At 42.1% G+C, this 26137-nt stretch overlaps 1 protein-coding gene across 1 annotated transcript; it reads right to left on the bottom strand.

Annotated features, from left to right (window-relative positions):
- Positions 1-6565: 6565 nt before the first annotated feature.
- LOC138363591 (uncharacterized) lies at positions 6566-24935 on the bottom strand. Its single transcript, XM_069322953.1, has 2 exons — positions 24802-24935; positions 6566-7214 (listed from the first exon to the last, which is right to left on the bottom strand). The coding sequence occupies exons 1-2, from the start codon at positions 24933-24935 to the stop codon at positions 6566-6568; spliced, it is 783 nt and encodes a 260-aa protein (XP_069179054.1).
- Between the last annotated feature and the right edge of the window lie 1202 nt (positions 24936-26137).

Raw genomic sequence — 26137 nt, 5'->3', positions numbered from 1 at the left:
CTTGAGCCCAGATGGCCACATATATAAGCAAGTAGATGGGGTCGCCATGGGTTCTCCCCTAGGAGGCCTGTTTGAAGACTTCTACATGGGTACCGTCGAACAGAAAGTCTTAGTTGACATGAATTTGAAACCTGCCATATACTGCAAGTATTTTGACATTTTTACAGGCACCTGATGTCAGCCGTCTGAAGGAGCTGAAGGAGGCATTCGAGCAGAATTCTGTGTTGAGTTTCACTAACGAGATGGAGAAGGATGGGAAGCTGCCCTTTCTAGATGTAACAGTCACGGAAAGGAGCGGAGGCTTCCACACTGCAGTCTACACTAAGGGAAACCAACATAGGAATGTGCCTCAATGCCAATAGTGACTGCCCAGACAGGTACAAGAGGAGTGTTGTCAATGCTTACGTCGACCGTGCTCTCAGCTACAGCTCCGGATGGAAGCAAGTCGATGAAGAACTCTGTAGGGTAAGCAGGTCTTAGTCAACAACGGCTTCTCCAATGGTTTCGTTAAATACATCGTAAAAAGTAAGGTGAAACGCCATGCAACCTCTGAAGAATCAACTAACACAACACCTGTAACCCCTATTAGACTATTTTATAGGAACTTCTTTTCGACGGCTCATAAAACGGAGGAAAGGGTTCTGAAAGATATCGTTAATAGAAACGTTATCCCTACAGACAACAGTTAGAAGATACAATTGACGATTAACTATAAAACAAAAAAAAAACGACAAACCTACTCATGAAAAACTCTCCAGACACAAAACAGAATGCCTTAAAGGAGACCAACGTCATATATGCCTTCAAATGCCCACTTGGGGACTGTAAGCCTCAAAGAACTCAGTATATAGGCAAAACAACAGCATCTCTTTCCAGGTGATTAACAATGCATAAGCAACAGGGCTCCATTAAGAAACATATAATCTCTTCCCACAACCAGACCATCACCAGAGAAGTCTTAACAAACAACACAGAAATCATCGATAGATACAGTGATAGCAGGCGGCTCGACATCTGCGAGGCACTACACATCAAAAAGTCAACACTAGCATTCAACAGCCAATAAATGCACGACTATATTCTACCCACTTCAAGACTCCGTACCAATATAGAAGCATCAAGAGGAAGTATTGGCCAATAGGCCCTTTGCAGTTACTTCCATTCTTATGCTCTCATATCCAATTAATACCCATTTTTCTGTGTTATGTCTTGTGTTTGTCACAAGTTTGTTCACCTCATCCAAAACTGTTGTACCATATCACCTCACCCAAATGCGAGTATAAATATGGAAGCAAATGGCGTGTTTACTAGTTACAGTTGTGTGTGTGTGTAAACTAAAGTCTTTGAAAATGTAATAGGTAATTACAAAACGCGTTCAGGCGTCGCGTCAGACTAGAAATAAAAAGGTATTATGGAGAATTGATTTTTCAATTACCATCGATAATAAAAAGAAACATAAGAAATATTGAGAAAATTCGTTCAAATTATTAATCTTACTTTTTCGGTTACTTTTACAACATATGTTTATGTTTAACAACATATGTTACTTACCTTTACAACATATGTTTACAAGAAAGACTGCTACCAAAATTGACTATATATATATATATATATATATATATACATATATATACATATATATATATATATATATATATATATATATATATATATATATATATATATATATATATATATATATATATATATATATATATATATATATATAAATATATATATGTGTGTGAGTGTATATCACGAAAGTAAACACGTGATTAAAAATGTGACAATGTCAGACCACGGAGGCAAATGAAACAGGAATTTCCTTAAAATTCCTGTTTCATTTTCCTCCTTGGTCTGACATTGTCATATATATATATATATATATATATATATATATATATATATATATATATATATATATTATTAAATATGACCGAAAAAGTAAGATTAATAATTCTAACACGAATTTTCTCAATCTTTCGTACATTTCTTTTCACTGTTGGAGGTAATTCAAAAATCAATTCTCCAAAATTCATTTTTATTTCTAGTCTGACCCGACACTTGAGCGCGTTTCGTAAAACTTATTACATTTTCAAAGACTTTAGTTAACACATACACAACTGAATAGAACTTACACATCTCCGGTTTTGTTTATATCTACATTTGAGTGAGGTGGATGGGGTGAGGTGGTATTTAATAAGGTATTAATTTCATCAACACAAGCCAGAACATGAAACAATGGGTATTGAATAGAAGTGATTGTAGAAAGCCAATTGGTCCATATTTCTTGATGCTTCTATATTGGAGCGGAGTCTTGAGGTGGGTAGAATATAGTTGTGCATTAATTGGCTGTTAATTGCTGGTGTTGACTTCTTGATGTGTAATGCCTCGCTAACGTCAAGCCGCATGCTATCGCTGTATCTATCGATGATTTCTGTGTTGTTTAATAGGATTTCTCTGGCGATGGTTTGGTTGTGGGAAGAGATTATATGTTCCTTTAATGGAGCCCTGTTGCTTATGCATCGTTAAACGCCTAGAAAGAGATGTTGTTGTCTTGCCTATATACTGGGTTTTTTGGAGCTTACAGTCTCCAAGAGGGCATTTGAAGGCATAGACGACGTTAGTCTCTTTTAAAGCGTTCTGTTTTGTGTCTGGAGAGTTTCTCATGAGTAGGCTGGCTGTTTTTCTGGTTTTATAGTAAATCGTCAGTTGTATCCTCTGATTTTTGTCTGTAGGGATAACGTTTCTATTAACAATATCTTTCAGGACCCTTTCCTCCGTTTTATGAGCTGTGGAAAAGGAGTTCCTGTAAAATAGTCTAATAGGGGGTATAGGTGTTGTGTTGGTTGTCTCTTCAGAGGTTGCATGGCGTTTCACTTTCCTTCTTATGATGTCTTCGACGAAACCATTGGAGAAGCCGTTGTTGACTAGGACCTGCCTTACCCTACAGAGTTCTTCGTCGACTTGCTTCCATTCTGAGCTGTGGCTGAGAGCACGGTCGACATATGCGTTAACAACACTCCTCTTGTACCTATCTGGGCAGTCGCTTTTGGCATTTAGGCACATTCCTATGTTCGTTTCCTTAGTGTAGACTGCAGTGTGGAAACCTCCGCTCTTTTCCATGACTGTTACATCTAGAAAGGGCAGCTTCCCATCCTTTTCCATCTCGTAAGTGAAACGCAGCACGGAACTCCACTCAAAAGCCTCCTTCAACTCCTGCAGATGTCTGACATCAGGTACCTGTGTAAAAAATGTCGTCAACATACCTGCAGTATATGGCCGGTTTCGTGTTCATGTCGACTAAGACTTTTTGCTCGATGGTACCCATGTAGAAGTTTGCAAACAGGACACCTAGGGGAGAACCCATTGCGACCCCATCTACTTGCTTATACATGTGCCCATCCGGGCTCAAGAAGGGTGCCTCTTTAGTACAAGCTTGGAGTAGTTTCCTTAGGATATTTTCTGGTATGTCAAGAGGAGTACAGGCTGGATCACGAGACACTCTGTCGGCTATCATCCCGATTGTCTCGTCCACTGGTACGTTAGTGAACAGCGATTCTACGTCCAACGAGGCTCTTATTCCTGTGGCCCGTGTGCCCCGCAGTAAGTCAACAAATTCCTTTGGCGACTTCAGGCTGAAGGCGCAAGGGACATAAGGAGTCAGCAGGCCGTTGAGTCGCTTTGCTAGTCTGTACGTGGGTGTGGGTATCTGGCTAATGATTGGCCGAAGTGGGTTTCCAGGCTTGTGTGTCTTGACATTTCCATACGCGTACCCAGGTTTATATTCCCCAATAATCTTTGGCAGGTGGAGTCCTGATTTCTTGGCGTTCACAGTTTCGATTAGTCTGTTGACCTTTGCTTTTAATTACATTTCTAGATGTAACAGTCATGGAAAAGAGCGGAGGTTTCCACACTGCAGTCTACACTAAGGAAACGAACATAGGAATGTGCCTAAATGCCAAAAGCGACTGCCCAGATAGGTACAAGAGGAGTGTTGTTAACGCATATGTCGACCGTGCTCTCAGCCACAGCTCAGAATGGAAGCAAGTCGACGAAGAACTCTGTAGGGTAAGGCAGGTCCTAGTCAACAACGGCTTCTCCAATGGTTTCGTCGAAGACATCATAAGAAGGAAAGTGAAACGCCATGCAACCTCTGAAGAGACAACCAACACAACACCTATACCCCCTATTAGACTATTTTACAGGAACTTCTTTTCCACAGCTCATAAAACGGAGGAAAGGGTCCTGAAAGATATTGTTAATAGAAACGTTATCCCTACAGACAAAAATCAGAGGATACAACTGACGATTTACTATAAAACCAGAAAAACGGCCAGCCTACTCATGAGAAACTCTCCAGACACAAAATAGAACGCTTAAAAACAGACTAACGTCGTCTATGCCTTCAAATGCCTTCTTGGGGACTGTAAGGTCCAAAAAACCCAGTATATAGGCAAGACAACAACATCTCTTTCTAGGCGTTTAACGATGCATAAGCAACAGGGCTAGATTAAAGAACATATAATCTCTTCCCACAACCAAACCATCGCCAGAGAAATCCTAGTAAACAACACAGAAATCATCGATAGATACAGCGATAGCATGCGGCTTGACGTTTGCGAGGCATTACACATCAAGAAGTCAACACCAGCAATCAACAGCCAATTAATGCAAAACTATATTCTACCCACCTCAAGACTCCGCTCCAATATAGAAGCATCAAGAAATTATAGACCAATAGGCTTTCTACAATCACTTCTATTCAATACCCATTGTTTCATGTTCTGGCTTGTGTTGATGAAATTAATACCTTATTAAATACCACCTCACCCCATCCACCTCACTCAAATGTAGATATATACAAAACCGGAGATGTGTAAGTTCTATTCAGTTGTGTATGTGTTAACTAAAGTCTTTGAAAATGTAATAAGTTTTACGCAACGCGCTCAAGTGTCGCGTCAGACTAGAAATAAAAATGAATTTTGGAGAATTGATTTTTGAATTACCTCCAACAGTGAAAAGAAATGTACGAAAGATTGAGAAAATTCGTGTTAGAATTATTAATCTTACTTTTTCGGTCATATTTAATAATATATGTCTACAGGAAAGACTGCTACCAAAATATACTAATATATATATATATATATATATATATATATATATATATATATATATATATATATATATGTGTGACCGGAAAAGTAAGATTAATAATTCAAACACGAATTTTCTCAATATTTCTTATGGTTCTTTTCACTGTCGATGGTAATTGAAAAATCATTTCTCCAAAATTCATTTTTATTTCTAGTCTGACGCGACACTTGAACGCGTTTCGTAATAACTTATTACATTTTCAAAGACTCTAGTTTACACACACAACTATAACCTGCAAACACTAAAACAGATATCTTACTATGCTATAATTCAAAAGGCTTTTCATTTTATATACCTGCATTTGGGTGAGGTGATATGTTAGAACAGTTTTGGATGAGGTGAAAACAAACTTTCAACACAAGATAGAACACGAAATATTGGGTAAAGTTAAAGGGGAAGAATGGAAGTAAATGCAAAGGGCCTATTGGCCCATATTTCTTGATGCTTCTATATTGGTGCGGAGTCTTGAAGTGGGTAGAATATAGTTGTGCATTAATTGGCTGTTAATTGCTGGTGTTGACTTCTTAATGTGTAGTGCCTCGCAGATATCAAGCCGCCTGCTATCGCTGTATCTATCGATGATTTCCATGTTTTTTGTTAAGACTTCTCTGGTGATGGTCTGGTTGTGGGAAGAGATTATATGTTCCTTAATGGAGCTCTGTTGCTTATGCATCGTTAATCGCCTGGAAAGAGATATTGTTGTCTTGCCTATATACTGAGTTCTTTGAGGCTTACAGTCCCCAAGTGGGCATTTGAAGGCATAGACGACATTGGTCTCTTTCAAAGCGTTCTGCTTTGTTTCTGGAGAGTTTATCATGAGTAGGTTGGCAGTTTTCTTGGTTTTATAGTAAATCGTCAATTGTATCTTCTGATTTTTTCTGTAAGGATAACGTTTCTATTAACAATATCATTCAGGACCCTTTCCTCCGTTTTATGAGCGTTTTCCTCATAAAAGGAAAAGCATCAATAGATGGCGTTGCTGGGTCCCAGGCGACTATATAAATCGAATAGAATTTGCATAAAACAATCACTTTGCGCGTTGTTGCATGCGCAGTAATTAGTTCCAGCGTCTACTAGCTCGCCTCACGTGAGCCCGCCGAGCGATGGTGTAAAATGTTTAGCCTTTAATTGGGTTACGATCTTCATTTCTCGTGCTGCAAAACCTGTTAAAGTTACTTTATTTCCTGATCACCGCTCGCTAACAGCCATAATTTTTATCAGGGTTCAGGGCCATCACTTCCTCCAATAACTAGCGTGGAGAAATCCACACACAGATCTGAAAGTTTTTTTACTAAAACCCAAAACGTCATGAATGCGGCAAAGGCTGTATTGATTGAGTACAAGTTTCTTCATGACGGCACATTTGATGATGGCTTGCAGGCTTCTGTAAGCAAGAGTGCCTTCCGGACTACTGTTGGACTCCATAACACGTGTCTGCGTGGGTCTTGGGGATGTGGGTCTTGGGGATGTGGGTCTTTGGGATGTGGGTCATGGGGATGTGGGTCTTGGGGGTGTGGGTCTGGGGGATGTGGTCTTGGGATATGGGTCTTGGGTGGGTGGGTCTTGGGGATGTGGGTCTTGTGGATGTAGGTCTTGGGGATGTGGGTCTTGGGGATGTTGGGTCTTCTGGGGTGGGGGTCTTGGGGATGTGGGTCTTGGGGGTGTGGGTCTTGGGGATTTGGGTCTTGGGGGTGTGGGTCTTGGGGATGTGGGTCTTGGGGATGTGGTCTTGGGGATATGGGTCTTGGGGGTGTGGGTCTTGGGGATGTGGGTCTTGGGGATATGGGTTCTTGGGGATGTGGGTCTTGGGATGTGGGTCTTGGGATGTGGGTCTGGGGATGTGGGTCCTTGGGGATGTGGGTCTTGGAAATGTGGGTCTTGGGGGTGTGGGTCTTGGGGATGTGGATCTTGGGGGTGTGGGTCTTGGGGATGTGGGTCTTGGAAATGTGGGTCTTGGGGATGTGGGTCTTGGGGATGTGGGTCTTGGGGATGTGGATTTAGGGGATGTGGGTCTTGGGGATGTGGGTCTTGGGGATGTGGGTCTTGGGGATGTGGGTCTTGGGGATGTGGATTTAGGGGATGTGGGTCTTGGGGATGTGGGTCTTGGGGATGTGGGTCTTGGGGATGTGGGTCTTGGGGGTGTGGGTCTTGTTCCATACCAGCGTTCCCTCACCTCTGGCGGTGAAGAGCGGGGGGGGGGGAATTATCAGGGGAAAGCGCCAAACCATTACGACTATATAGCACTTGGAAGGGGTCAGGATAAGGATCTAGGATGAGACGGGGTGGGAAAGGAATGGTGTTCAACCACTTGGACGGTCGCGGGGATTGAACGCCGACCTGCATGCTGTGAGACCGTAGCTCTATCGTGGAGAGAAATGCTGCCTCTCGCCACATCTGAGTTCGTCGTGATCTACCGGCGCTCTGTCCTGTTGCAAAACCGTTGGTATAATAGCACGAAGAATTCATCACCCAGTAATTTGCTGTTCACTGGAGAACGAGGACATTAACAATCAGTAAACCGGACTTCCAAAAAGAACAAACAATTCAAAGGCGGTCAAAATTGATCCCTGGTCGACACTGGTTGGTTTGTAATGAGAGCTTCAAAACGTGACTGAGAGGTAAACTGCTGTCAAAATATATATTTTCCACTAGATTGCTCAATACAGCAAGTTATGCACCACTTGGGTCGTATTAAGGAATTAGCATGAGGGTTTGGAAGTCAAGTAGCACTTTATGGACACAAATCTTCCTTTTCGAGTTTGGCCTCAGAGATTTTGCGTAATCGCGTGTGTACCAGAGGGACCTGGAGGTCGATGACGTCCATTGGGGGACAAACTCTATATATCAGTGAGAGACAGCACACCAACCAAATAGATTTACACAAAATAATTTTTAATATTATGACTACTCAATAGTTCGGTCGCTAGAGCTTCGGTCTCACACGCTTGGGGTCGACGGTTCGAGTCTCCTAGAGCCCTGGTGAATGGAAGATTTACTCATATTATAGATTTGCTAACCTCGTAGTGCGTTGCCAGGAATAAAAGGTTTTTCCCCTTCCTCTTTGCCTGAGCTGCACAGGCATCAGTCACCTGATGGACGAATATTGTAACACATTTCCTATGAGAAAATCCATTGGAGGGAATGCAGGGTTTCGAACCCTCGACCTGGGTACTCCAAACACACAAACACACACACACACACACTCACACACACACACACACACACACACACACACACACACACACACACACACACACACACACACACACACACACACACTCATATCCATCGTGTGCTCTTCTCAGCGCAGATCGTCGGTTCCATATACATTACTGCCCTCAACGACGCGGTTTCGCCGGACCAAAGAGCCGAAGCTCCTCCCTCGTAAGCACAACTAGGTGAATACATCCAGGATCTCTTATTTTGGGGGACAAGAACACGAGTCTAACAAAATCTAAATGGACTGATTTTTGTGTTATAGAGCAACCAGAGCGTCAAGGTAAAATGAGTAATTTAAGAAAATACATTTCTTTATCTTTGTGCTCATCTTAAACTTGTATCTTCTAAACCTATGGAATTAGAAAATTATTGTCCTTTTAAACGGCCATGTTTGACTGCGGCTCTGTCAATCAGTCGTCAATGACCCTGACTATGAAGGTTTTGTTCTAATCAATTAAAATCCATAAAATAATATTTCATTCTTACATTGACACTACTTATGAGTGTCTGATATATTAGGGATCTGGGAGTTATGATTAGTAAGAATTTAAAGCCAAAAATCAATGTACATATATACGAAATAATAAAATAGGACACTGGGATTTATTTCTCGAAGCGTTAGTAATAAAACCCCTGTGGACCAAACCACACACTGGAAATTAAAGAGATGACGACGTTTCGGTCCGTCCTGAACCATTATCAAGTCGACTGTGACTTGATAATGACTTGATAACGTAACAACATTTTTCAGCTATGTTATTGTGACTTTTCATCTACAATAAAACACCTCGTGTTATTCTTCATTTATGGCTTGCTATTGTTAGGTCCAATTTACATTATGCAGTTCAGTTTTGGTCGCCATACTACACAATGGATATAAATTCACTAGAACGCGTCCAGTGTAGGATGACAAAGTTAATCCTACAAATTAGAAACCTTTCACTAGAAGAGAGATTCCAAAAATTTAACTTACATTCTCTAGAAATATGAAGAGCTAGGGTGAGATGACTGACGTGTGCAAGTGGATGAGTGGGCATAATAAGATACTATTAAGGTATTGAATATATTAACACAGAATAGAACCCGAAACCATGGATAATAAGTTGGATAAGTTTAGATTTAGGAAAGACCTGGGTAAATACTGTTTCGTAATAGGGATAATGTCGATTTGTGGAACCAAGTACCGGGTAACACAATGGATCTCTTGTTTATTTCAAGCGTAGGTTAGATATATTTATGAATGAGATTGGGTGGATATATATGCAGTCTCCGTGGTGTAGTGGTAAGACACTCGCCTGGCGTTCCGCGAGCGCTATGTCATGGGTTCGTATCCTGGCCAGGGAGGATTTACTGGGCGCAATTCCTTAACTGTAGCCTCTGTTTAACGCAACAGTAAAATGTGTACTTGGATGAAAAAACGATTCTTCGCGGCAGGGGGATCGTATTCCAGGGACCATAGGATTAAGGACTTGCCCGAAACGCTACGCGTACTAGTGGCTGTACAAGAATGTAACAACTCTTGTATATATCTCAAAAAAAAAAATATATATATATAGGAGCTGCCTTGTATGGGCCAATAGGTCTTCTACAGTTTCCTTCATTCTTATGTAATGTTTCATACATAAAAAAAGTGTTATTTGTTCGTTTGATTAAACACATTTTTTTGTAAGATTAAACTTAACTAATGAGTTGGTCAACTCAGAAAGCGTCCCGGTGTTATGATCTTCAATAGATCGCCGGTCGTTAATGAAGCCTAACAACCCTACCCTTGAGCCATTCAGGCCAGAACGATGCTAACATTTGTAAGGGTGAGGACGTAGCTGTTGACTCTCCATCCGGTGGACCAGCTCAGTTAATGGGATATTTATCCATTCTTGTTTGTTGCCATTATTCCTAAGAACAGTGCAGGTGGCTTTCGTTTGCCACAACGTACAGAATGCAAGGTACTAACTTAACCAGAAACTGATGATGAACCCAAGCAACTTAGCTAACCTGACTAACTGATGAATAGGAAACGTTGATATTTGTGAGCCGGTATTTTTCGTAGTACTTTGTAATTTGTGCGTTGGGGTGATAACGTACACAATGTGACGTATTAGTTGAGACACCAAGTTGACTTATTAACGTACACAATGTGACGTATTAGTTGAGAGATCAAGTTGACTTATTAACGTACACAATGTGCCGTATTAGTTGAGAGGCCAAGTTGACTTATTAACGTACACAATGTACTCACCTAATTGTACTCAACTAATTGTGTTTACGGGGGTTGAGCTCTGGCTCTTTGGTCCCGCCTCTCAAACGTCAATCAACAGGTGTACAGGTTCCTGAGCCTATTGGGCTCTATCATATCTACACTTGAAACTGTGTATGGAGTCAGCCTCCACCATATCACTTCCTAATGCATTCCATTTGTCAACCACACTGACACTAAAAAAGTTATTTCTAATATCTCTGTGGCTCATTTGGGCACTCAGTTTCCCCCTGTGTCCCCTTGTGCGTGTGCCCCTTGTGTTAAAAAGCTTGTCTTTATCTACCCTGTCGATTCCCATGAGAATCTTGAATGTGGTGTTGTAGGCATTGTATGTAACATTTGTAACACAAGATTTCACCTGAATTGTACAGGATTACCTACACAATATGCAAACCGGGAAGATAACTACTGGATCTGTCAAAGTGACAGACAGATGTGGGAAAACATCACCAAACTAATGAATAACATTCCTGAAGTACACAGGCTACAATTCACACAAAAACTACCAGAAATATATGCAGAGTATATAAAGACAGCAACGAACTCTGAGCACAACCCAGGAACTGAAAATTTAGTGAGTCAAAGTAGCAATGTAGAAGGACATAGTGTCGAGGTACACAAAAATAAAGGCAATATTGTAGAGCAAACTGGTGATATGAATAAGGAGAGAAAAAATTAGACTAATGAGAACACAAATGAGAAAGACGAAAGCAACAAGGAGAAAGATAAGGGCAATACCGAGAATGAATGCAGAAACGAGAAAGTTGGAACAAAAAACACAGAGGTAGCCAAGCCGTGCACGGGTACAAACAAGAAGAATACAATCACAGATGAAAATATTTGCAGGTATTATGCAAAAGGACAGTGCAGATATGGGCCCAGAGGCACGGAATGCTCATTCATGCACCCACGGAAATGCCGAAACTGGTTTGGGAAAGGCAGATGTTGTTTTGATACAGAGTGTAGATATTTTCACCCTAAGCAATGCAAACTCTCAGTTAATAAGAGGAAATGCTACGATCTTCATTGCCCTGATTTCCACATCAGAGGTACACAGCGCTATATAAGAGAGGAAGTCCAATATAATAGCCCTGAAATTTTTTTAGAGGTAGGCAGAAACAGAGGGAGAAACAGACAGGCAGAAACGTGGCAGGAGTACGGATGGAGAGGAGGAAATGTCCAAGACTGGACTACGGTTCATCATCAAGCCCACACATACTACACCCCCCAACTACACGGAGACTACCACACTCAACAGTATCACTTCCAAAACTGGACAAACCATTGTCACAACAACACACCTTGGGTCAGGGTAGAGAGGAGGGAGAACTACCAAAGCCTCCCAGAAGTGACACACAATATGCACAATCATTCATATTTGCAAGCATTCAAGGTTTAAAGCCAAAGTCAAGAAATAAAGTTAATTTCATAAATGGTCTCCTATTAGAGTCAAACTCAATATTAGGGGCATTCACGGAAACTCATACAAAAGATTACATGGATGGTGAAATCTGGATTCCCAATTATAATTTATATAGATGTAATAGAAAAACTAGGTCAAATGGAGGAGTTGGTCTGTATATTAAAGAGGACCTGGTATACAAAGAACTACTAAACTCAACTAATGAGGTGTAGAGGTACTTGGAATTAAGGTAGAGTAACTAAACCTAATTATTTTTCTAATATATAAACCGCCAGATATTACGGTTAAGGAATTCACAGAGCAGATGCACAGAATAGAGAACATACTTGATAACCTAGCAAACCCAGCTCCAGATATTATCTTCCTTGGAGATTTCAATTTACCGAGTCTAAGACGGAGAATGGCAAACACAAATATCATAGCAGGGAATGACCCGGGAAATAACCAACCACAGGTCAGAGAACTTTTGAGATTCTGTGACAAATTCTCGCTCAGTCAACGGATTACAGAACCAACTAGGAACGAAAACACACTAGACTTGTTATTCACAAACAATGATGAACTAATCAGAGACATCACAATCTCTAATACTTCATACTCAGACCATAAGCTCATTGAAGTGCGAACTAGCATAAATATCGGTAGTAGGTCTAAGAGACCCAACAAGCGAGAAGGAATATTCAATCAACTCAATTTCAACAATAAGAGGATCGACTGGGAAAAAATAAATGTAGACCTTGCAACCATTCAATGGGAGACGGTCTTAAGCGACAAAACTCCCACACAAGGAATAGCTCAACTGACAGCTGAAGCTTACAAGGTCTGCTTGAAGCACGTACCTGTGAGGAGGGGCAGAAAGAGGACCACTCTAGAAAGAGAACGCAGACGACTGTACAGGAGAAGGAAAAAAATAACGGAAATGCTTCGGCAGACACAACTATCACAAGCAAGGGAAATAAGCCTAAACAGGGAGATCGGAGAAACAGAACAAAGGTTGAAGCGATCATATGAGTCTGAGGAAATGGAATTGGAACAGAAAACTATACAAGATATAAAGAAATATCCGAAATATTTTTTCACATATGCAAAATCAAAATAAAAAAACTCAACCAGTATTGGACCGTTAATTACAAATGAAGGTACGTACACAGAGGACAACAAAGAAATTAGTGAAATTCTAAGAAGCCAGTATGAGGCTATGTTTAGCACACCAATAAACAACATGAAAGTTGATGACACAGACAGCTTCTTTATGAATGACATTCAAGCTGCTGATAATACAACGGATATTACCACAAACTCGGAAGACTTTGAAAGAGAAATTGACAATATGCCTATGCACTCAGCTCCTGGGCCTGACCAATAGAATTCAATATTCATAAAGAAATGTAAAGTACCAGTAGCGAGAGCACTCAGCGTAATATGGAGAAAGAGCCTGGATACAGGGGAGATACCAGCAGCACTTAAATCTGCAGATATAGCCCCATTGCACAAGGGGGGGGAGTAAAGCCTTGGCAAAAAATTATAGGCCAGTTGCACTAACATCACACATAATAAAAGTGTTTGAACGAGTGATTAGGAATCAAATTTCTAGTTTTATGGAAAACAATGAGTTGCACAACCGAGGACAACATGGATTTAGTGCTGGAAGATCCTGTCTGTCACAGTTACTCAACCACTATGACAAAATCACAGAAGCTCTAGAAGAAAAGCAAAATGCAGATGTCGCATACATAGACTTTGCAAAGGCGTTCGACAAATGTGAACATGGGGTGATAGCTCACAAAATGAGGTCAATGGGAATAACTGGAAAAGTAGGACGCTGGATACTCAATTTCCAGTCGAACAGAACACAAAGAGTAACAGTCAATCAAATAAAATCGAGTCCAAGCGATGTTAAAAGCTCTGTACCTCTCTGTACCGCTGTTCTCTGTTTTAATCCTTCTCATAATTTTGGCATCGTCAGCAAACATTGAGAGGAATGAGTCTATACCCTCTGGGAGATCATTTACGTATATCAGAGCCCTGTGGAACTCCACTGGTGACTTCACGCCAATCTGAGGTCTCACCCCTCACTGTAACTCTCTGCTTCCTATTGCTTAGGTACTCCCTTATCCACTGGAGCGCCCTACCAGTTACTCCCGCCTGTTTCTACAGCTTATGAATCAACCTTTTATGGGGCACTGTGTCAAAGACTTTCCGACAGTCCAAAAGTATGCACTCCGCCCATCATTCTCTTTCTTGCTTAATCTTTGTCACCTGATCGTAGAATTCTATTAAGCCTGTAAGGCAAGATTTACCCCTCCCTAAACCCATGTTGATGGGTTGTCAAGAAGTCTCTTCTCTCCAGATGTGTTACTAGGTTTTTTCTCACAATCTTCTGCATCACCTTGCATGGTATACAAGTTAAGAACACTGGCCTGTAGTTCAGTGCCTCTTGTCTGTCACCCTTTTTGTTTATTGGTACTACATTAGCAGTCTTCCATATTTCTGGTAGGTCTCCCGTTTCCAGTGATCTACTATACACTATGGAGAGTGGCAAACAAAGTGTTCATGCACACTCTTTCAATACCCATGGTGAGATTCCGTCCGGCCCAACTGCTTTTCTCACGTCTAGTTCCAATAGGTGCTTCTTGACCTCATCTCTTGTAATTTCGGACCTTTCCAAGGTCGCCTGGTTTGCTGCCACCTCTCCTAGCACCGTGACTTCTCCCTGTTTTCTTGTAAAGACCTCCTGGAACCTTTTGCTGAGTTCACACACATCTTTGTCATTCTCTGTGTACCTGTCCTCACCCATCCTAACTTTCATCACCTGTTCCTTCACTTTTGTCTTCCTCCTGATAAGACTGTGTAGTAGCTTTGGTTCGGTCTTGGCTTTATTAGCTATATCATTTCCATACCTTTTCTCAGCTGCTCCTCTCACACTAACATACTCGTTCCTGGTTCTCTGGTATCTCTCTACATTCTGGTATTTTGTTATCACGGGAGTTCCTCCACGCCCTTTTGTTCAGCTCCTTTACTTTCATACATACCATATTAGACCACGGATTCTTCTTTTGCTTCTCTGTTTTTTCCAGTCGGGCCGGGACAAACCTGCTTACAGCCTCCTGACACTTTTGGGTGACATAGTCCATCATGTCTTGGACGGACTTGGTTCCGAGTTCTGTGCCCCATGGTATATCCCTTAGGAATTTATTCATCTCCTCATAGTTTCCCTTTCGGTAGGCCAGCCCTTTGTTTCCCAGTTCTTTTTTGGGGGGAGATAATTCCTAGCAACCAGGTACTCAAAGCTCAATACACTATGATCACTCATTCCCAAGGGGGCTTCCAACTTAACTTCCCTTATATCCGACTCATTTTGGGTATATATCAGATCGAGCAAGGCTGGTTCATTCTCTCCTCTCATTCTTGTCGGTCCCTTGACGTGATGACTTAGAACGTTTCTTGTTGCCACGTCCAGGAGCTTAGCTCTCCATGTGTCTGGTCCTCCATGTGGGTCTCTGTTCTCCAATCTATCTTCCCACGGTTGAAGTTTATCATGATTAGTAGTCTGCATCCGTTCCTGCTAGCCTCAGAAGCTGCTCTATCTATTATATTGATGGTGGCCATGTTGTTTCTATCATACTCCTGTCTGGGTTTTCTGTCATTTGGTGGGGGGTTATATATGACTACTACTATAATTTTCTGTCCTCCAGTTGCTATGGTGCCTGGTAGGTAGTCACTGAAACCTTCACAGTTCTGAATTACCATCTCTTCAAAACTCCACCCTTTTCTTATCAGCAAAGCTACACCACCTTCTCCTCTCCCTTTTCTCTATTTCCTCACTACATAGTAGTCCTGTGGAAACACTGCATTTGTTATGGTTTTCGTTAGCTTTGTTTCTGTGAGTGCTATTATGTCTGGGTTTCCTTCTAGTGCCCATTCTCTGAGTTCACTTGTATTATTTGTAATCCCATCTATGTTAGTGTACATTGCCTTGAAGCTCACTTTCTTCTATTCATTTTCTTGTCCCCTTCTTAGTGAGCATTCTGCTGGTGGGGAAAGCTGTTCCCTGGGTGAGAAGATCTATGAGGTGGTTTGCAGGGTCTCAGAGGATTTTGGGGTGGGGGGGTGGGGGTTTAAGGAAAGGGGGAATAGGTAGGGTGTGAGTTAAGGAGATAGGGGGGACATTCAGGATATGGGGTGAGGGGGGAAGGAGGGATAGGGAGGGGATGGGATGAAGGGGGAGGGGGAACAGGGGGGGGAAAGGCGGGAGGGGGACATGGTGGGACTGGGGGAGGGGTTACAGGGTCAGAATGGGGTGGTTTTGGGTGAGCATTTGGGTGCAGCTGGTAGGGTGAGGGGAAGGGAGGGTTTCTATGCAGAGGAGGGTGGTGGTGTTGCCCTCTCCTCTGGTGTTGCTGGGATGCTGGTTTTGGATTCCCCTCTTGTCTTTGGGACTGTTGTGTTGGGGGCTGCGATTTCCTGGTTTACTCCTCTCTCCCTGCACTTCCTCCTTGCCTCTGCTGCCCTGGCTCTTTCCTCCTTCGTCCTGTCCCTCGTCAGGAATACTTTTTTTTGTATCCCTCCACATAATGCAGATGACTCTTCCATTCTAGAATAACCTCCTTCGTGGCTTTGTATGTAAACACCACCTTTACCAGTCGGTTTCTTTCCTTGTTGTACCAGCCTAAACTGAAAACCTTTTAAATGTTTTGTTCAACCCCTTCTATCTGTAACCCCTTCAGTAGCCCATGTACTGCCTCACTATCCTTGCTATTCTATTCTTGCCTATTTGATCCTTTCTGTTCTTTGATGCCTACAACTACCACAGATCTTTTTCTTTCCAGCAGCTGACTGGTGCACCTTCCTGCTTCCTGTGAGGTAGCTGCTTGCATGGCTACCTCCCTCACTGTGTCCATGGCTTCTGAGCTCTTTCTCAGTCTTTCCACAAATGTTTCAGGTACAGAGGCATTTCCTTCCAATGCAACATTCCCACCTTCCCTTTGGATGATAATCTGATGGTTGGCCTCTTTATTTTTCTCCATGAGGGATCTTATCTCCTCCCTTGCTGATGTCAGCTCACTTTGCAGGTTGTTAATTGTAATCCTCATTTCATGTATCTCCCTCCAAAATTCCCCCAAAACTTGGGTTAACATTTCCTTCTTTTGGTCACTTTGATTATTCCCTGTGTCCCTGTTGCATCCTCCTGCCATTTTGTCCCTTTCCCTGATATGTTTTGATAGGGTTAGGCAGGGGAGGGGGCAGAGAGAGAGAGAGAGAGAGAGAGAGAGAGAGAGAGAGAGAGGGGGGGGGGAAGAGGGAGATTGTATGGGCGGGGGCAGAGATGGCCACTTCAGGTCAGGTAGTCATGTGGTGGGAGAGGGTGAAGGGAATGGATGGGGTACCACTGTCTGAGAGGGTTTTGGATGTAGGGAAGGAATATCTGGTATGCTACAGAAGAATTGAGAAAAGGTGGGGGGGGGGGTAATGAATGTGTGTGTGTGTGTAGTCAGTGGTAGGGGAGAGTGGGAGTGGGGGGGGGGGGGAGTGTTTTGGGAGAGGGAGATGGGGGTTAAGAGGAGGCTGGTGAGGTGTTGTCTTCAAATTACGGATGACTTATTAAGGTTTATAACCATCACATTCTCCACACATTTAATATACTTTGACAACTATTGATGGAACAAGCATAAATTTACTGTTTTACAAAAAACCTGATGTTTTGTACGGTTCGATTACCATAAATGCCATGCCAAAATCTGGACGCTAACCTTTCCTAGGCATAAAAATGTATACATTAGGCCTAATGTACGCCACCTTAGGCAAGAGCTACAGCAGCAATTAAAAATTTCTACATTGTATTCATAACTATTTATAGGAAAAAAAACAATATGAGGCATTTGAAGACATATTGAACAGAATTCTTACCATTGCCTGGAGAGGATGGTTTGTCTGGGAGTTAAATACCCCAGAATTCCTACCTCTTTAAGACCTCTCAGTATAGTGAACTTAGTATAAGTGCATACCTGCCATCTTGGTGGCCAGGGTTCAAGTCCTCTGATGGGTGTTGTGTGTCTAAAAGTTTCTATACTTCTAACTTGTGTGTTTAGGCAAGTGTGTGCATTAAGCATGGACCACGTGTTCTCCCATATACACGGGCTTGATAGAAAACGTCAATTGCCTCTCACTATACCATTGCCTGGAGAGGTTGAGTTGTCTGGGAGTTAAATAACCCAGAATTCCCACCTCTTTATGGGCTCTGAGTATGGTGCAATGGGTATCAGTGCGTACCTGCCATCTGGGTGACCAGGGTTCAAGTCCCTTATATATATATATATATATATATATATATATATATATATATATATATATATATATATATATATATATATATATATATATATTGTGACGGTAACGCGTTGGTGTTCGGCTGTTCAAAAGCTAGGGGTATGGCCTCGTCACATATAGAAAAAAAAATATAAAATCTGGAACTTCGTCTGTGGTAAGGTAAGGAGAAGACACACAAAACACAAGTAAATTTTAACAATAAAATTTTAATTACGTTAAAGAAAGCAAAACATGAATAAAATGGACATACAAATTCGTATAATAAAATCAATCAAAGTAATAAGAATAATCAAATGGCAAAATGAAAAGTTACGTTAAGACAAGTGAGCAAATAACAACTGTATGGCAAACAAAGTAAATAGGTGCCGGAATATTGGCTTCAAGCTATCACTTCTCTTAGTACACGTAAGCCTGGGGCTTAGTCTACCAACGAGACGTGTTAACTTGTCGAAAGCACGGGATATTCTGAGGACTGAGGTCGTGGCGGCCCCAGACATCAAGTAGTATGGTGGGTCAAGTGCAGTTGCAGCTGGACCCGCAGCCAATCAGCGATGAGCAGGCGACAAGACAGGTAGTTTGGCGGTTTGAGGTGGAGCAGGTGTTCCTGGCTGCATACGTTTTGCTCTCTGGCAAACCTTGGAGATGTTGTTGTCGTTGTTGGATATTTCTTCCATATTAGTTTTATAGATTTGTAGAGACGTATTTTTGGAGGGAAGAGCAGGCTCAATCTCTTGAAGGAGATTATCGTCACAATATATATAAGTATATATATATATATATATATATATATATATATATATATATATATATATATATATATTATATATATATTATATATATATATATATTATATATATATATATATATATATATTATATATATATATATATATATATATATATATATATATATATATATATATATATATATATATATATATATATATGTCGTACCTAGTAGCCAGAACGCACTTCTCAGCCTACTATGCACGGCCCGATTTGCCTAATAAGCCAAGTTTTACTGAATTATTATATTTTCTCTAATTTTTTTCTTATGAAATGATAAAGCTACCCATTTCATTATGTATGAGGTCAATTTTTTTTTATTGGAGTGAAAATTAACGTAGATATATTACCGAACCTAACCAACCCCACCTAACCTAACCTAACCTAACCTATCTTTATGGGTTAGGTTAGGTAGCCGAAAAAGTTAGGTTAGGTTAGGTAGTCGAAAAACAATTAATTCAGTAAAACTTGGCTTATTAGGCAAATTGTGCCTTGCATAGTAGGCTGAGAAGCGCATTCTGGCTACTAGGTACGACATATGTCTATATATATATATATATATATATATATATATATATATATATATATATATATATATATATATATATATATATATATATATTATATAGGGGGGTACCACCACTGGTGAAATTATAGGGACCCACAGCCTCAGAGAAGGAAACACAGTGCATTCAGGGAAAAACTTGCCATTTAACTCTGAATACGAAAGAGTGTTCGCTTCTCCTACCACCCCCCTTTTTTTTTATTATGGTGTACACTTTATTATGCAAGGTTATACAGTTACATATCTGATTTTATGCAAAAAATGAACTTTAAGAGGACACAAGAAAAAGTTCGCTTCCTAGAGGCTGTAGATTTTCTCGAACTCCTCCGACGCCGGGCAGGAACCGAGGATGCAGCGAGCATTCCCCCTCTGGATCGCGACACTGAGGCGCTGAAAGAGAAAACTTGCTGCTCTAGGGTCACCTGTGGTGTCAATGAGCTTGGAACCAAGATCCTTAAGAAACCTTCTTGCACTCTCACCCCATGGGCCTAGGGTCTCAGACCCTATTGGAACAAAGTTGTACCGTTGATCTAATTGCCTGTTCTTGACTGCCTTTTGTTTTTCTCTGTGTGTCGCGGCGGCTCCTGCTGTGCCGGCAGAGAGGGTGATGTATGTCGTTGCCAGGGTGGATACGCAAGTATAGTCCCATGCTAACTGCCTGCCACCCTTCCACGGACGCAGTGTGATTCCGTCTGGTCGGCCGGCAAAGCTAACAGTCACGGTTCAGTAGGTTGCGTGGCTCTCTCTCCGCTGGACACTGAGCAGAGGCAAGGCTTCTTTTAATGATGTCATTGACTTCGTCCTGTCTAGTGTGCCAACCACCAGATTTTCCACAGTGCAGGCCATGCAATCCATATTCGTCAGCATCTGCCTCGCCGCAAATACACCTGTGAACAGTGTGGATAAGGGCAGCAAGGCGGAGAGCGACTGCAATACAGAGCTCCTGCGGATCAAGACGTGTGCCTGTCGCAGACATGGGGACATGGGGAAGTCCCCTGCATGGGGAGCCTGCACAGCTGTGAGGCTGCACGATCACTGGGGGTTGTTGCTGCCTCCAGCAAAGCTGTGGCTTCTTTGTCTACAATGGGGCTGTCCCAGCTGGATTGTTTCTTGGCTTTCGACATGGCTGGTCTGAGTGCTGGGTCTGCCATGGCACCCCATTTCGTGTCGCATTCCGTGTTTTGGGGGTCCTGTATTCCCGCTACATCACTCAGGGTGTCAGGTAGAATTTCCTTAACCAGGTCATCTGATGGTGTGGAGGAAGACAGGAAGGCTGGGACAGTAATTTGGTGGCGGTACGGACACCCAAGCCACCGAGCCTGACAGGAAGAGTGGCTTGTTTTCACTGGCATTCGTTAAGGGGGAGGTTAACAACTTTTTCCAGCATGGTCTTTAGTAAGAGGTCATACTCTTCAAGCTTTCGGTTGTCGTAAGATGGGGTGCACCTCAGAAAGTAGGTTAGCCTCGGAAGGGATAGGCATTTGGTGAGGAGATAAAAAGCATCGTGGGCATCGATGTCACCTATTCTGTCTTTCATCCGCCTAAGGTCTGCGATTTTCTTGTCGAGGATCTCCTCAATGGCGTTAGACCCGAGGGGGGCTCCAAGGAGGGTGCTGTTCTCGGCCCTAATGACATGGGCTCCAGGCAAGGCAGACCTTATTCTAGCTACGATGTCTGGGTTGGAGGAGACCACTTCACACTTGGAAGGGTTCAGGACGAGACCCAGGCTTACTTCTTGCTCCCTTATTTTCCTGATATCTGACAAGAGGTGGTCTACGGTGCCAGCTATAGTGCCATCATCCAAAAACTAGATGTTGAACTCGCTGGACAAGCTTTCGGTGATTTCTTTTAAGACTAAGCAGAAAAGAAGGGGAGCAAGAGGATCACCTTGCTGAACACCTTCACATGATCTGATTTCATGTTCACCAAAGAGCAGTTTTGACTCGCCACTGTAGTACGATAGTTTGAACGGGTAGATTGGCCGGAAATGGTGATGTACGGCACAAAGTACAGCATCTCTTCTTACCATGTTGAAGGCATTCTTAAAGTCCAGTTTGAGCAGGGCCTTTTCATCAGAAATGTTGGTGATGTATGCTCGTGCTGCATGGGCAGCCGCTTCACAGCCTTGGGGGATTCCAAATCCTAGCTGGATTGGTTTCAGCAATTTAGCCGCTTGCTGGCTGACAACCCTCGTAGCAGCCTTGGCAATCAGGCGTCGGAGAGTGTTGCCAACAGCGATTGGCCTGATTCCCTCGTCCTTCTTTTTGAGAGCACAGAGGGAGCACCAAAAAAGAGAGGCCTGATGACCTCAGGTATATCACCAGCCAGGCACATGTTGACGAACCTTGCGAGTTCCATAAGAAGATCTTGTACAGCATCACCAACCGCAGGATTTAACATTTGCTTGATATGTTGAGGTTTTAACCCTGTAAAGCCGCCTGCTGACCCAGGTGGAAAAGAAAGGGCTGCTTTGTAGACCTCAGATTCACCAACGGTTAATGGGTCTGAAATGGTGTCACGATGTTGTCACCTTGAGGGGCTCTGGGTGGGTGCTTGCTTTGCTGGGCCCGTGCTGTTGCTGAGTTTCGAGGAGCAATTTTCTCTTGTAATTTTTTTCAATTTTCTCTGTACTTGTGTGTGTGTGTGTATATATATATATATATATATATATATATATATATATATATATATATATATATATATATATATATATATATATATATATATATATATATATATAGATATATATGTCCAGTATATATATATATATATATATATGTGTATATATATATATATATATATATGTGTATATATATATATATATATATGTGTATATATATATATATGTGTATATATATATATATATATATATATGTATATATATATATATATATATATATATATATATATACACACACATTGTCGGGGTTTAGTAATCGTACTTAATATCCTGGCAAGGTTAGGGTTATCTTGAGATGATTTCGGGGCTTTAGTGTCCCCGCGGCCCAGTCCTCGACCAGGCCTCCACCCCCAGGAAGCAGCCCGTGACAGCTGACTAACACCCAGGTACATATTTTACTGCTAGGTAACAGGGGGCATAGGGTGAAAGAAACTCTGCCCTTTTTTTCTCGCCGGCGCCTGGGATCGAACCCAGGACCACAGGATCACAAGTCCAGCATGCTGTCCGCTCGGCCGACCGGCTCCCTAGGTCGCCAAGGTCGACATGTCTCTCCCTCTCAACAGTCACCACCAAGTAGTAGTAGTGATAACTGTTGGTTACTGTAGCCCTGCGGGTCTTCACTCAATCCTCAAGGTGCCACTGTTCACCTGGAGAGTCTCCCAGTCTACCTCCGGCTGACCTCGTAGCCTGAAGGCGAGTGGGAACACGATTTACTCTCTTGATCATGTGCCCGCCCCGACAAAAGGCTCTACTGCTAACTGAAAGGTCGCCAACTGGTGTTTTCCATGTCCAGTAACACGTCAGTGGTATTGTGGAATTGTGGTAGTAGTGGCAGAGATCACACTAATGAAATCTGGTAGTAGGCAGGTATATGTCTCAATTACTCTCTCTATATGTAGCCAATAGCACCAAGTAATGGAGGGATAACACAAACACGATGGTGGGTTTTGTATTTTACTTAAAATATTAAAGTATTATAGCTCTGAATTAACAACAAGGCAAGAAATACATGAGCAGCTAATCACCCCCTCTTCATAAATCTGGAACACTACGCGATGGCAATACTCTCCCACCGCCGTACATATTCCCACGCTCCAAATTCAGTATTATCGAGCGTTCGGCAACTCGCGAGAGGCCACGCCCCCCTCACTGTATGCTCACTGTGCTTGTTACTCACTATCTCGGCGTGAAGCGCCTATCATTTCTTCAAATTCACGGTAAACCACAATACTGGCAATCAACACAGTAAATCACTACAATGGTAATAAACACAGTAAATCACTATACTGTCAATAAACAGTTAATCGCTATAATGACAATAAACACAGTAAATCACTATAGTGTCGATAAACACAGTAGATCACTATACTGTGAACAAACACAGTAGATCACTATACTGGCCCTAAACACAGTAAATCACTATACACATGAATATACTAGTCAATACTCCAGCATATATATAGATCACTTCATCAATATTAATATTAACGAGTCAATACTGGGCACACAGAGGTGATATGGTAAATCAGTTTTGGATGAGGTGAACAAAACTTTCAACACAAGACAGAACACGAAACAATGGGTATAAATAGGGTAAATTAATGGGAACAGTGGAAGTAACTGCAAAGGACCTATTGGTTCATATTTCTTGATGCTTCTATATTGGTGAGAAGTCTTGAAGTGGGTAAAATATAGTTATGCTTTAATTGGCTGTTGATTGCTTGTGTTGACTTCTTGATGTGTAGTGCCTCGCAGACGTAAAGCCGCCTGCTATCGCTGTATCTATCGATGATTTCTGTGTTGTTTGTTAAGATTACTCTGGTGATGGTTTGGTTGTGGGAAGAGATTATATGTTCCTTAATGGAGCCCTGTTGCATATACATCGTTAATCGCCTGGAAAGAGATGTTGTTGTCTTGCCTATATACTGAGTTCTTTGAGGCTTACAGTCCCCAAGTGGGCATTTGAAGGCATAGACGACGTTGTTCTCTTTTAAAGCGTTCTGCTTTGTGTCTGGAGAGTTTCTCATGAGTAGGTTGGCCGTTTTTTTGGTTTTATAATAAATCGTCAATTGTATCTTCGGATTTTTGTCTGTAGGGATAACGTTCATATCAACAATATCTTTCAGGACCCTTTCCTCCGTTTTATGAGCTGTGGAAAAGAAGTTCCTGTAAAATAGTCTAATAGGGGGTACAGGTGTTGTGTTAGTTGTCTCTTCAGAGGTTGCATGGCATTCCACCTTCCTTCTTATGATGTCTTCAACGAAACCATTGGAGAAGCCGTTGTTGACTAGGACCTGCCTTCCCCTACAGAGTTCTTCATCGACTTGCTTCCATCCTGAGCTGTGGCTGAGAGCACGATCGACATAAACGTTAACAACACTCCTCTTGTACCTGTCTGGGCAGTCACTGTTGGCATTGAGGCACATTCCTATGTTCGTTTCCTTAGTGTAGACTGCAGTGCGGAAACCTCCGCTACTTTCCATGACTGTTACATCTAGAAAGGGCAGCTTTCCATCCTTCTCCATCTCGTAAGTGAAACGCAACACAGAATTCCACTCAAATGCCTCTTTCAGCTCCTGCAGATGTCTGACATCAGGTACCTGTGTAAAAATATCGTCAACCTACCTGTAGTATATGGCCAGTTTCAAGTTCATGTCAACTAAGACCTTCTGTTCGATGGTACCCATGTAGAAGTTCGCAAACAGGACACCTAGGGGAGAACCCATAGCAACCCCATCTACTTGCTTATACATGTGCCCATCTGGGCTCAAGAAGGGTGCCTCTTTAGTACAAGCTTGGAGTAGTTTCCTTAGAATATTTTCTGGTATGTCAAGAGGAGTACAGGCCGGATCACGATACACTCTGTCCGCTATCATCCCGATTGTTTCATCCACAGGTACGTTGGTAAACAGTGATTCTACGTCTAACGAGGCTCTTATCCCTGCGGCCTGTGTTCCCCGCAGTAAGTCAACAAATTCCCTTTGGAGACTTCAGGCTGAAGGCGCAAGGGACATAACGGGTCAGCAAGCCTTTGAGTTGCTTTGCCAGTCTGTACGTGGGTGTGGGTATCTGGCTGATGATTGGCCGAAGTGGGTTTCCAGGCTTGTGTGTCTTGACATTTCCATACGCATACCCAGGTTTGTATTCCCCAATAATCTTTGGCAGGGGGAGTCCGGATTTCTTGGCGTTCACAGTTTCGATCAATCTGTTAACCTTTGCTTTCAATTCGGCTGTAGTGTCCTTCGTTACCTTGCAATAACCCCTGTAAGGTTCTGAACGCTATCCCTGTTGTAATTCTCTTTCTCTCTTCACTCAATACCCCAGCTTAACACTGTTACCGTCCAGTATGACCCCTCACTGGACTGCCACGATTATAAGAGGAATATTAAATGAGAAAGATACATCAAGCACAAGGGTTTTTAATTCATAAAAAATAATAATATATCATTAAACACTGCCACCACCTTCCAAACATAAATGAATGTGTCTAAAATTACTGGTTCCGTAGGAAGGGACTCAATAATCAAGGAAATCAAAGGGTACGTAAATGAATCTTAATGGATTAATACTGTAATCTTACTGAACTGAACGGGAGATTCTAGAGCGACTTTATTATTCATAAGAAGGTACATTCAGGGGAACCAGGGGAACTTCTAGCACAGCAAATGAAAATCACAAGAATGAATAACACCGTAATTAATTAAAGGGAATAGAGAACTAAACACAA

This window comes from Procambarus clarkii, chromosome 11, assembly GCF_040958095.1.
Source record: "Procambarus clarkii isolate CNS0578487 chromosome 11, FALCON_Pclarkii_2.0, whole genome shotgun sequence".
NCBI classification, from domain to species: Eukaryota; Metazoa; Arthropoda; class Malacostraca; order Decapoda; family Cambaridae; genus Procambarus; species Procambarus clarkii.
Note: the sequence above shows the minus strand (reverse complement) of the source record. Positions and strands in the feature narration are given on the sequence as shown.

Excerpts from the sequence above, each read along its gene's own strand:
- LOC138363591 (XM_069322953.1), bottom strand. The coding sequence starts at position 24,935 with ATGGAGAAGGATGGAAAGCTGCCCTTTCTAGATGTAACAGTCATGGAA. Across the intron at positions 7,215-24,801 it reads AACAGTGACTGCCCAGACAG|ACCCACATCCCCAAGACCCA; the intron begins GTACAAGAGGAG and ends CACATCCCCAAG.